The sequence below is a fragment of the Mycena indigotica genome (genome assembly GCF_014461135.1).
Source record: "Mycena indigotica strain 171206Taipei chromosome Unknown Mind.scaff0014, whole genome shotgun sequence".
Classification (NCBI taxonomy): domain Eukaryota; kingdom Fungi; phylum Basidiomycota; class Agaricomycetes; order Agaricales; family Mycenaceae; genus Mycena; species Mycena indigotica.
The window spans coordinates 974,738-987,452 of record NW_023503013.1 but is presented as its reverse complement, the minus strand read 5'-3'; the positions used below and the strand labels follow the sequence as shown (position 1 = coordinate 987,452).

The window sequence follows — 12,715 nt, the reverse complement described above, 5'->3', positions numbered from 1 at the left end:
AACAACACAAAATTTAAAACGCACTCCACGCACTCCACGAAAATTGCGGACATCCCGCTCCCGGTGAGTGAAGTGGGAGCTGGAAATTGATTGAAGCGGTAGCCGGTCGGCCGATCGGTAAAAAGCATTCAAGAAAATTTAGGCGGTTTTTTTGTTCTCTCTTTCTCTTCGCGAGCGGTGGCCGCAAGAAGCGAGACCCGGCCGGCGCCGTAGAGTCCTAGGCAGATTGAATTCCTGCGTTGTAACCTGGGGTAGTGAAGAGTGCGAAGTTGGGGCGGGTAAGTCCCGGGGTGCTAACGGCGCGAGTTGCCAACAAGAGAAGGATCCGAGCACGAAAATAGTCCTGAGTATGATTCTCGTGAAAAAGTTCCGTCTCCTTTCAGTCGAGCCGACGGAGGCAACAATTGTTCCTACGATCAGTGAAAAAAAAATCCACCCGCCGAGCCGCGGCTATGTGTACGCCAAGAACAGTTCTAGGCTCCACGAAATCGGAAAGCCAGGGTCGCGAAATGGGCTTGCGCTGACTGAGCCCAGTCCAAGTCCTCGCATCCTCGCATCCTTGTTTCCGAGCAAGCGTCGCTGCTGCCCAAGCAAGCGATGAGGTCAAGCATGAGCAGGCATGAGCCCGCCAGACTCCATGCCCGGGCCTTCGCCGATGCCTGACGCAGAGCAAATTACGTGGGCTGTGACGTAGGCCGGGTCCCGAGGACACGTGAGCTAGGCCCTTCTTTGCTTCTCCCACTTCTCTCCGTCCATCCGCCAGCAAACCGCTGCTTCGCGAGCTTATCGTGGTGGCTGGCAGGCAAACGCCGCATTAGTGGCTGGCCAAGGAAGCAGCGTTGATGGAAGGCAGGCAGCAAATGGGCACCGGATGATTGCAAATGCGGCCGTCACACGACTTGGCTAGCTCCTGTTCCCGAAAAGGAGTTATGTGGGGCAAGCGGCTTTTTAAAGCAACAGGTTCCATCCCACTCCCCCTAAACCACCTCCCAACGACTTTACAGCTACCACCATGACCCTCGCGACCGTAACGCTTCCCGACGACGTCTGGCGCTGCATCGCCGCCCTCCTGTCGCCACAAGACCTTCTTCCCCTCGCCTCCCTTAACCGGGCCTTCCTTAGTGTTGCGCTGGACGAACGATATCGCGTCGTACGATTGGAGAATCGCGATGATTGGACACTCGAAAGACTACAGTGGCTCAGGTACGTCTTTTTCATGCACAGCGCCACCGCTAACTCACTACAGAACACCGCGTATTGCTGGCCGGGTTCGGCAGCTCGACGTTGGCGCTAGTTTCCTTGAAAGCCTCGCGCAAGATCCGGACAACACATTGGGAGGCGCAAAGACCAGTCGCTGGCAATGGCTTCTCCCCGCTTTCTTGTGCTCCCGAGTGCTCCCGACTCCCAAGGCCTCCCACACCCTCGCCGGCATGACGCAAGCGGTGGACCTCATGACAAACGTTGAGCAATGCAGCTTTGAATTGAGCGCGCTCTCCCTTACTCCCGAGACCACCCGCTTCCTCTCCGCTGCCCACACTTCCTTTGGCTCCCGATTCCGCAAAATCTCCCTCTCTGCCCGCCTTCGCGACTTCCCCGCGATGCTCGCTGGTATAGAGCTGGTCACCGATTTGGAACAACTCGAGATCACTTTCGAGTACGACTTCACTGACGATCCCTCGCCATCTGGAGCTAGCGCGAACACTATCAGAACGACAATCCTGCCGTTTATTGCGCGCTTCAGCCACTCTCTCCGCGCGCTTTCCATCTCGGCCATCTCCAAGGTCGACATTAGCCCCATATTTGAAGATCTGCCCCCTTTCGCCCACCTCGAGAAGCTTGCCGTACAGCTTACGTGTGGCTACCTCGATGCGGCCGCCCTGATGACCATTCTGGATGCCCACACGGCCTCGCTCTCCCGCGTGGAGGTCTGTGCATCCTGCCAGACAACAGCACTTTCCATCTGGCGCGCGCTTGCTCAGCGCCAGCCACTCGTGGACAAGCTCGACTCGCTCATTTTGGGCTACGAGTCGCATGTATTCGAGATTGCCCGTGGCGATGCTGACTTGGAATCCGATTCTTCTTCAACGCTGGACGCGCTCTTCCGCCGCCCGTTCACAGAGTCTGACAACCTCTGGGAGCCCCAACTCGAAACCGTTCTCAAGACCCTCTCGGCACTCCCTCGCACGACTGCCCGCACTAAACTGCGCATCGGCGTGTTTACGCTAACCCCGCGTGTCTTTTCGCTGCTTGTCCGCTACCTCCCTGATCTACACACGCTCAATGTCGTCGTGTACTCCCCCTCGTATCGCATGGACTGGATTATGGGCCCCCAGCTCGAGCAAGTCGCGCGCGACTGGCATCTGGAGGAACTGGCTATTTGGGACTATGACAGTGGCCGGCCATCTGCAGCGCTGCCCCCGCAAATGGAGAGGCTGGTGGGCGAGGTGGTGAAGAGGTTGCCCAGCGTGCGCAAGTCGAATGCGCGCAAGCCGGTGGAGGCCAGCAGCGGGTGGTGGTGCTGAACACTTTCCCAACGAATTCGACGACGACAACCCGAAACTTGCAACGATAATGACCACCCAATCGATGAACTCTACTGTACAACAGTAAACCAGGTGAAATAGGACGAAAGAAGTAGCATACGGATGTATTAGTATATTTGTGTACAGTATAGTTTTTGATACCCAGCAGTTCAAGCGGCACCCAGATGAGTTGCCCATTTCCATGTCCAGACCGGAGGCGGATGGCGACATCGCGTTATCTTACGACATCTAATCTCCGAGAACTTAGAGAAGACATCGCCCGCCCCGGCGGGCAGATTACTGCGTGTCGACGTCATCGTCGATGCGGCGAAGCCTCGGCTTGTTCCCTTGGAAGAATTTCCATGCATGGCTGGTTGCTCCAGCCTGGCCTCAGTGGAGCAGCTCCCAGACGCGGAGCGGAGTCTTCTCTCATGTGTGCGAGCGCACGGAAGGATACGCGGATAAGCGGCGGCGGAAACCTTAGCTGCCAGTGTTGACCAAGTAGCGAGCATCCCCAGTGGCCCTGTAGGCTGCGTCAGCCTTCGGCACACAATGTCGTGACTCTTTGTCTCAGGTAAAGAGTCCATGATTTAGATGGAAATACTGGCAGATGGCCACAGGTTCTCCATGTCTAAATGATTACTAGTATTCAACACTACTGCCTCAGTCTGGTATTCATCCTTCCTAGCTATTACCCCTTGATAGCAATAGTAAGTATTTTGTATATCAGCAACTGAGTATCATACAGAAAATTACCATATTTGGTGGTGCGGATTAGTGCTGGCCATTATTATATTACGATTTATTATTATGCCATATTATTGTTATTATCATGATTATATTATGCCTGGGGGCCAGAACAAATATTATATTATTACAATAGATATTATTATATTATTATGATGCCGCTCCAGCATAATATATTATTCTAGCAACTTATATGTCAGCCCCAAACTTATAAGCTTGGTAAAAAACCAGCTTGTATACTTACTAGTACTACTTTTATTCTTGTCCTCATAGTATTTATATACTGTGAATGGTCTTCAGTCATAAGGCTAATTGTTGCCTGCCAGTGTTGAGTCTTGACTCTTGACAATAATACTGTCAGTTGAAGAAACTTACATATTAGACTATCAACAACTAGAGTAAGAGTATGTTCAGCCTGAATCAATACATACTCTCAACATACTATCACTATTGTGATATGGTCAAATTTTCCAAAAAAAAAAAACTTGAAGGCAATTCACTGCAGACATGTGACTGAGAAGCCTCCTCTAAGCACAATCTAGTGGAGGGTTTGGATCAGCTACTATCATTCTAGAGTATTGCATGATACTTATTGGTACTGAACCATATACCAAAAATTAAGGTTGAATTTTGTTGGGATTATATATATTATTTTTTTAAAAAAATCACTATATCATAACTAGTGTGGATGGTATGATACAATTGTGATAGCTGTTTACAAACACACTATCCCCTTAGGAATTAAAAACTCACAGTGTTTTTAGAAACCTACTTTCTAGACTTTTCTAGTTGGTTTTCACATCAGACCAACTCCCAACTCACAGCAGTACCCTGATCAAATGTTCCTGAGTTGGTACTATTCTACAATCCCAAATCCAGCAATGAATCCCCTGGAATGGGCCCTTTATAAAGTTTGTCAAACAGAACTTACCTTTCATATAAGTTACTGAAGTATATGTAGATTAATGTAATTTAGTTAACATGTCTACTAACTTCCCTGCAAAGAAGTTAGTAGACATTTTTCACACTGGTTAAAAAAGTGGTAGGTGAAGAGTCATATGGTGTAATGGGCTCTAGAATGTCAACTGACACGTTTTCCATATTACTAACATCCTAGATTAATGTAATTTAGATAACCATGTCTACTAACTTCCCTGCACGGAAGTTAGTAGACATCTTTCACACTGGTTAAAAAAGTAGTAGGTAAAGAGTCATATGGCGTAACAGGCTATAGAAGGTCGACTGGCATGTTTTCTATATTACTAAAGTCCTAGATTAACATAATTTAGTTAACCATGTCTACTAACTTCTCTACACAGAAGTTAGTAGACATCCTTCACTACTCTAATTAGAAAAGCAGTCTAGCTGACTCTGACAGAATATATGTGTCATCCCATATCATACAAAGTCCACCAGGCACCTTGCATATTTTTCAAGAGGTCAATCAAAGATATCACTAACTTTCATGTCAGGGAAGTTAGTAGACATCTTCAAACTATAATATCTCTCTCTGATCTTCTGTGCTAGCTAGCATTACCTCAAGCTATCTGCAGCTTGAGGGTGGTAAATAGTATGTGTCCTAAAAAATTAGGCACTCATGTTGGCTGTAATTGATCATTTAGCACTCAATACTTGTACCATCTACTCTGTTAGTGTAGGTCTGACTGGGCTCCTAGAGATGAGATACATATAAGATTTAGGTGAGTATTAGAAGGGAGCATATTTTTGTACTATTTAGAGCACTACTCAACTAAAAGGACTCAATATTGTGCCAGAATGGCAGTTAGTAGAGAGGATGAGTTGGAGAAGATAATGACTGAGATAGTAGAAATTCAGCCCTCAGTTGTCATTCAGGCTATATCTATATGCATAAATGTCTTAAGCCAGCATGTTATATATGTAAGATAGGCTCCATAATATGCACAAATAGCAAATATGTCTATTAACTTCTTACCTAAAAGTTAGTAGACTCTAATTTATCAGACCCATTCTACTATATAGACCGAGCATTTAAGTGCTGTATATGCATGTAGGAACATAGGAAGGACATTTCCTGTGATTTATAGGCCCACATCAAGAGGACGATAGATATACATGCTAATTTCTGGCAGAAGTTAATAGACATATACCATAAAATTAGGTTTCAAGGCAATGCATCTAAAGTAAATTATCTGAGAGAAGTGTTTCTGAGCACCTACTAGGATCCCAAACAATGAATAGTTGTTGTTCTGAAATGTGTCTGAATATGAGGTTGAAGGCAGGTTGGTCCTTGAGTGCAATTGTGCCTAGTCTCAATTGCAAAAATGACATGTCAAAAATTTAAGATATTGACCAAAACTTTATTGCAGACCGTTAGATATACTGGAAATGAACATATTTGGCGCTCAGGTCAGCCTCTCAACTATTATGGATCTTTCACAATATCATGATCTATGTTATCTATCCCAAACATGATGGATGCACCAAGCTATTAACACTCCATATTGGATGAAAATACCTATAGATCTGGTGTCAGGGAGTGTACAGCTTCCAGGAAATCCAGACATGCATGCCATAATAGATGTATATGTCAAGATCTGACCGTGTCAGGCAGAAGTTAGTAGACATATACCATAAAATCAGGTTTCAAGGCAATGTATCTGAAGTAAATTAGATGAGAGAAGTGTTTCTGAGCACCTACTAGGATCCCAAACAATAAATAGTTGTTGTTCTGAAATGTGTCTGAATATGAGGTCGAAGGCAGGTTGGTCCTTAAGTGCAATTGTGCCTGGTCTCAATTGCAAAAATGACATGTCAAAAATTTAAGATATTGACTAAAACTTTATTGCAGACCGTTAGATATACTGGGAATGAACATATTTGGCGCTCAGGTCAGCCTTCCAACTGTCATGGATCTTTCACAATATCATAATCTATGTTATCTAACCCAAATATGATGGATGCACCAAGCTATCAACACTTTATATTGTATGGAAATACCTATAGATCCGGTGTCAGGGAGTATACAGCTCCCAGAAACTTTAGAGATTTCTGTCCCAGCATATCAGGAACAGCAGATATGGTAGCCCCTGTTGCACAGGTATTTGCCTTGCACTCTATATAATTGAGAAATCAGACATAGATTGGAATCATTAAGAGAGTTGTCCTGAGTCCATAGACCCCACACCCATCAAGATCTGCCAAGAATTGAGCTCAAAATAAATTTGCCATCAGAATCTGTCTGTCAGCACTAGGAAAGATGAAAATATCATAGGGAAGGTTAAAGGGGTGAAGGGTATTGATGGTCCAGTATCATATACAGTGTCATATCTTCAGGATGATTGCTTCAGGAGGCATATCCATGGACCTTACACTGAGATCCATTAGTATCATTTACCTGTGATGGGACCCACAAACTACTGATGGACTGTTTACTCACATCCCATCCATGGAAACTTGTTGTAAACTTGCAGGAATACATAGAATGAAGTCCTACAGCATGTAATCAGTTCATTTAGACTATAGGCAAGCTTAGAGATAGCTCTTTAATGGCAGAGCAGCAATATTTTCTATATTTCAAGACCTTAGAACAAGAGAGATGTCAAAGACAACGGGTACAATTGAAGCCATTCACAGAGTAGTTCTGCCTAGACTTCATTTATGCTTGCAAACCCAATCCTTCTTCCCTTATAACATATTGATTGATAGTCTCTTAATATTTAACCACTTATGCAAGCTGATAAGTCAAGGAGATAAATATCAAACCATAGTACTGAATAGTAGGCTCCCCTCATGAGTCATTTATTATGATTAATGAAATACTCCCAAAGTTATAGGATAGTTATATATGATCTCTAAGTATTTGGCTACATATATCCCCAAGGAGTCTCAGGAGAACATCTATAAATACATTGCTAGATGAGATATTTCATTACATACTTCATTCATTTGGATTGATTCAGCGGTTCCTGAGTTACAATGTGTTTAATTGTTGTCTACTAACTTCAGGGTATTAGGTATATATGATTGTTAAAGACCTGTGACATGCATTTGGACTATTAAGTAGCTAATAAAATGGTCTCCTAAGTTATTCAACTTGGTCAGATAATTGGTAATGAACGTATAGCAGTAGGAACTATGCATTCTGCAAGGCCCTGGAGTAAGTTTACTGCCCTAGTTATTGCCAGCTATAGCATGCATGCAAAACATGCTAGTAGATATTCCATAGCCTACCATGTCACATATTCCTGCCCCAGATTCTCCTTGACTAGAGTAGTGGATTAGGACCACTAACTTCCATGCATTTATGGATATGGCATGTATATTATCTTCAATGAATCCCTTGAAAAATGTGGAAGGTACCTAGTAGACTCTCTATGACATTGAAACATACATTAGTATGCTCTGGCCAGAAAGTGATGTCTACTAACTTTTGTGCAGTGGACATTGCATTAGTTCAAAGGGCCTTAGCTGTATAAAAGACATACGAGTAGACTTCCTATAGCCTGCATATCCTCCTAGCTACCTTGTCAACCAACCCAGGGGAAGACATCTACTAATCTCTACTCCAGGGGAGTTAGTAGACATCCTGGATCGCAAGGGGGGGGCCTTGCAAACTGAAGGTGTCCACTAACTTCCAACAATGTAACTATTATAAATTTATAGCATAGAAGAGATCCAAGTAAGCTTTCTATTGCCAGACATGACACATGTCCTCCCCTCAGCCCAGCTGCTTTATCAACTAAAGGGTTGGAAGATATCTACTAACTTCCTGTCTACTAACTTCCGTGCCAGAGAAGTTAGTGGACATGGTCAACTACACTATCACAAATGCAGGACTTCAGCAGGATAAAAGGCATTCCAGAAGACCTCCTATAGCCTTGCACGACACATGTCTCCTCCCTGTCTGCTTTTTCAGCCAGTGGTGAAAGATGTCTACTAACTTCCATGACACAGAAATTGGTAGACGTGCTTACCTATATTATTATGTGGACTTCAATGGTATAAGAAATATGCCAGTAGACCTTCCATAACTTGTCATGTCACATGCCTCTCCAGCTGCTGCTTTCTCAATTAAAGTAGTGGAAGATGTCTACTAACTTCTGTGTAGGGAAGCTAGTGGACATAGTCAACTAAACTATCATCAATTTGGGACTTCAGTAGCATAAAAAAGCGCCAATGAACCTGTCATGTCATATATCCCTCCACTAGCTGCTTTCTCAACCAAAGTGGCTGAAGATGTCTACTAACTTCACAGGCACAGAAGTTAGTAGACATGCTCACCTATATTATGATGAATTTGGGACTTCTGCAGGATAAAAGTACTCCAAGTAGACCCTCCATAGCCTGACATCTCACACTTGTGCATTTTCAGCTGCTTCCTCAACCAAAGTTATAAAATATGTCTACTAACTTCTGTGCACAGAAGTTAGTGGACATGGTCAACTAAACTATTATTAATCCAGGACTTTAGTGCCATGAAAATATGCCAGTAGACCTTCTAGTCTGTAGTGGCAATATTATTCCTCTACCAGCTCCATCCTTAACCAAAGTGGTGAAAGATGTCCACTAACTTCTGTGCTAGGGAAGTTAGTAGACATGATTAACTATATTATCATAAGTGGAGGACTTCAGCAGGATGAAAGACATTCTATGGCCTGTCTGTCAACCCCCCCTCCCTCCCCCCAGATGCCCTCCCAACCAAGGTTAGTGCACATCATAAATTGTAAGCACCCCCCTTGCTAACTATGTCTCAGATCCTCTACTGACAGTCCCAACACCTTCTATAGAGACTTACATATTGATACCCAAATAATAAATTGCCCTACATACTCATACCATATCAAAATCCTCCAAATATCCCATATAAAAGATGTCTACTAACTTCAGACTCATCCATCACTAGATCAAAAGGCTTATATCTCCTTAACTACTCAAGCTATTGATAAACGGTTTGTACATTTGGTATCAGCAGAGCATTCTGCATAACTTTCGTTTTTTTGATGCGCCATCAGATCGGGACGGCGGGCGGGACCATGGGCGACCCCAAGATCAACAGCCATCAGCAACTTTGATGGCAGTGATGGGATGAGGGTGGGGGAGGGCGGGCAGAGGGCGGGACTTGACAGCAGACAGCGATGATGACCTTCGCTGTCATCGTGTCATCCGGTGATCATCCATTGATGCTCCGGCCAGCCCGCTCCCCAGCCCGCTCCCCCCCAGCCGGCCTCCCCCCTTCCCCCCCACAAGACTCCCCGTCTACTAACATCCTGTCCACTAACATCCAGAGGCAAGTTTAAGGAAACACCGCAGATTTGCATTATCCCCTCTAGTTAGAGCTTCACCCCCCCCTGAGGCTCTAACTAGAGGGGATAAGTGGGCAGGTTAGGTGTCGCACGTCGTCCCGCTAGAATGCGCCCTCCTGATAGCTATATCCTTCCAGAAACGCCACATGAACCACACCTGTGCCCGTCCACCGCGCCGCCCAGCCCGGAGAATATGTTTCCAGTGCGCGGACTGGGGACAGACCTGGAATCTCAGGCAGCCGGACAATAAGGCTAGTGAGCTCCCTGAACTTATTCTGCGCCAGCACCCCTGTCAATTCGATGATTTGCGCGGACGTGCGACAACTGCATATGTGGCCGTTCCCCCAATAGGGCCACCAGTCGTTGAGAGACACTTCGATGGCGGCGATGGACAGGCTGGACACGGAGGAGATGGTCGCTGTGAGCGCGGCGACGTTGTGTTGGCTCAGGTAGAGCACTTCGAGTCTGGCAAGGGGACTGAGATCGACTAAACTACTAAGTCAGTACAGGAAATGCGCGGTTAGGAGTAACGTACGGTCGCCCTGGCTGGTATTAAACAGCCGGTCCCCGTCATTGCCAGTGATGTCCTCGTTTAGCTCCTCGTACTTGAGTTGCATTCGGAACGTCCGCAGCGAACCGCCTTGGCGCTTCAGGAAGACGTTAAGATTGTCGGTCGGGCCCCAACCGTTGTGGTACTCAAAGATGGACACGATGTCTAGCGTTTCTAGTCGCAGGCCGTCAACTCCGAGCAACCACACGATGAGGACGTCGACTTCTGCAGCAAGAAACCGGAAGCGGAGGTTCGAGAGATGGCGGAAGGGATGCAGGGGAGATGGATGGATGAATACACAGGGTGGAATTAGGTCGGAGGGCCGTGAATAGAGAGAGAGGCTTCTCAATGCCAGGAATGAGGTCGCCAACGACAATGGGTCGGAGAGGAAGTATGCGGTGCCATTGTAGATGAGTTCTTGAAGGTACGGAAAATGTGGAGCAATCCAAGCAAGTGGGGCCGCTTCTCTGTGAAGGTCGATAAACAACAGCTTGCGAATGGGGGAAGAACCAAGCAGCTCGACAATAGGTACGGTCAGAGTACCGAAAAACATGTCCGAAATGCATCCGAAATGTGCTTCCAAAATAAATCAGAAAAGTTGTATTTCGGATAGTTTTTCAGGATCTAACCTTGACCGTACTCCGGAAAAAGCAATCCGAAAAATTGCATTAAACACACTGTAGCTATCTCCCGAGTGCCCTAAGCGTGATCCTTCTTCCTCCTGCCACCACGGTGCGCCGCAACGAATCCCGCCGCGGGCGGGCAGCGGAGCTCTTGAAGTCCGTCAACCGCCTTGCATCCCACCGACAGCGCGAACGGCAGCGCCAGCTACGCCAGTCTAACTACCTTCGCCGTTTAGGCATTTCTGCGCATACTCTGCACAGCTTGGGACAGCTCTATGCTGGTGTCCTAGCTCCCCGTGGCCACGACGACAATGGGTTTACCACATCATCTCAGGCCGACTCTTCCGTGGAATCTTCAGACGACTCTGACAACACCAACTCAGACTCTAGCTCAGACTCGAGCAGTTCGGATGATGACTCTGAGTCGTCCTCATCCGGCTCTAGCTCCAACTCATCTAGCTCTTCATCTTCCTCATCCAGCCCCTCCTTATCCCTGCACGAGACGCGTCGACGCACCCGCACCATATTTCAATCCTCTCGGCTCTTAACCTGGGTGCAAGCCCAGCTCAACGAGATGTACTCGCGTCGGTATCAAGTGCCGCGAACACGGTTGATTCGGCCTCGGGGCACGCTCCACACCTGTCTGCGGGTCTGGAAGCATCGACAGCCCAATGACTTTCACGGGGAGCTGCGCATCTGGCCCACGACCTTCGACAAACTACTCCACAAGATCAAGAACCACCCCATCTTTTACAACGACTCCAACTCGCCCCAGAAGCCCGTTGATGTCCAACTGGCCGTTGCACTGTACCAGTTTGGACACGACGGCAATGCTGCCTCCCTCCAATCCGTCTCATGGTGGTCAGGACTGGGCAAGGGCACGATTCCGCGTTGCACCTGTCGTGTCATCACAGCCATTTTGGGCAGCGGTATGATGAAGAAGTATGTGCACATGCCAACGCCAGCCGAGAAGGAGGAGGCAAAGGCATGGGTGGAGAAGACATCAGGGTGTCGGGAATGGAGAGATGGGTGGTGCATGGTTGACGGGACGCTAATCCCGCTGGCGACACGGCCACCAGCGGCGTATGGAAATGTTGCGCGCAGAGAAGGAGTTTGGAATTGATGCCGTCCGCAGGCTTTTCCCCGAGTACTACGGCAGTGATACATCGAGCTCAATGTACGGTGGTAGTGGATCAGGCCCAATGTATGGTATTGGCTCGCCTGGCCATTCACAGCACAGCTCTCCAGGAGCATCTAACTTCTCACTAGACCTTTCAACCATGGAGAGCGATGATGGATACCTTGGTTCAGGGCTCTTCGAGGGCGGAAATTTTGATCTGAGCCAGTTTGGAGCTGGGCCCTCATACGGAGAGTCATAAAAGTAATTCATCTCTTTCTTCCAAATAATATCTAGTACTATCCACGAAAAGCATGTAATGAGTCGAGTAGAAAAGATTTTAGTTCTTGGCGCTTTGCCTTGCCCTGCGCCAGACAAGCACGTGCGCCTGATGCATCAAGCTGCGACCGCTGTGTTTGAAGACGCTCACGCCCCTCTGCAATAAACACATCCTCCTCTGGTGACCCATATCTGCCTGAATTCCCTGCATGCAACTTGCGCTCGTGTAAGAGTGCAAAGTTGTGGATGGTAACGCACACCATGATCCATTGTGTCGCATACTTGTGGTCCTCGGCGCTCCGGATGGAGAGGCGCAATGCCTTCAGCGACTGCAGACGGCCTTTAAGGAAGCCGATGGCATGCTCGGAACGAACACGAACATAGGACACATGATTGTTGAAGGTGGTGTTGTCAGGACTGTTGCGCTCCGGCCCTTTGATGGGCGCTACCAGCCAGCGCGAGATAGGGTACGCAGCATCGCCCCAGATAAACTCCCCCTCCCGCAAGAGTGTCTCGATGTTGCGGTAGATTCGTGTCCCTGTCCACGCGGTTTGCGTCATGTGTGCTTCCAACGTAGCCGTAGCCAATGTCAA

General features: G+C 47.2%; 2 protein-coding genes across 2 annotated transcripts; both read left to right on the top strand.

Annotated features, from left to right (window-relative positions):
- Positions 1-1,012: 1,012 nt before the first annotated feature.
- On the top strand, positions 1,013-2,522 carry MIND_01312400 (F-box domain-containing protein; the record flags this gene model as incomplete). The annotated part of the gene is made up of 2 exons (XM_037369579.1): positions 1,013-1,203; positions 1,247-2,522. The coding sequence occupies 2 exons, from the start codon at positions 1,013-1,015 to the stop codon at positions 2,520-2,522; spliced, it is 1,467 nt and encodes a 488-aa protein (XP_037214077.1).
- Positions 2,523-11,001: 8,479 nt separating this feature from the next.
- Positions 11,002-12,105, top strand: MIND_01312300 (uncharacterized protein; the record flags this gene model as incomplete). Its single annotated transcript, XM_037369578.1, has 4 exons — positions 11,002-11,007; positions 11,061-11,809; positions 11,862-11,935; positions 11,996-12,105. The coding sequence occupies 4 exons, from the start codon at positions 11,002-11,004 to the stop codon at positions 12,103-12,105; spliced, it is 939 nt and encodes a 312-aa protein (XP_037214076.1).
- Between the last annotated feature and the right edge of the window lie 610 nt (positions 12,106-12,715).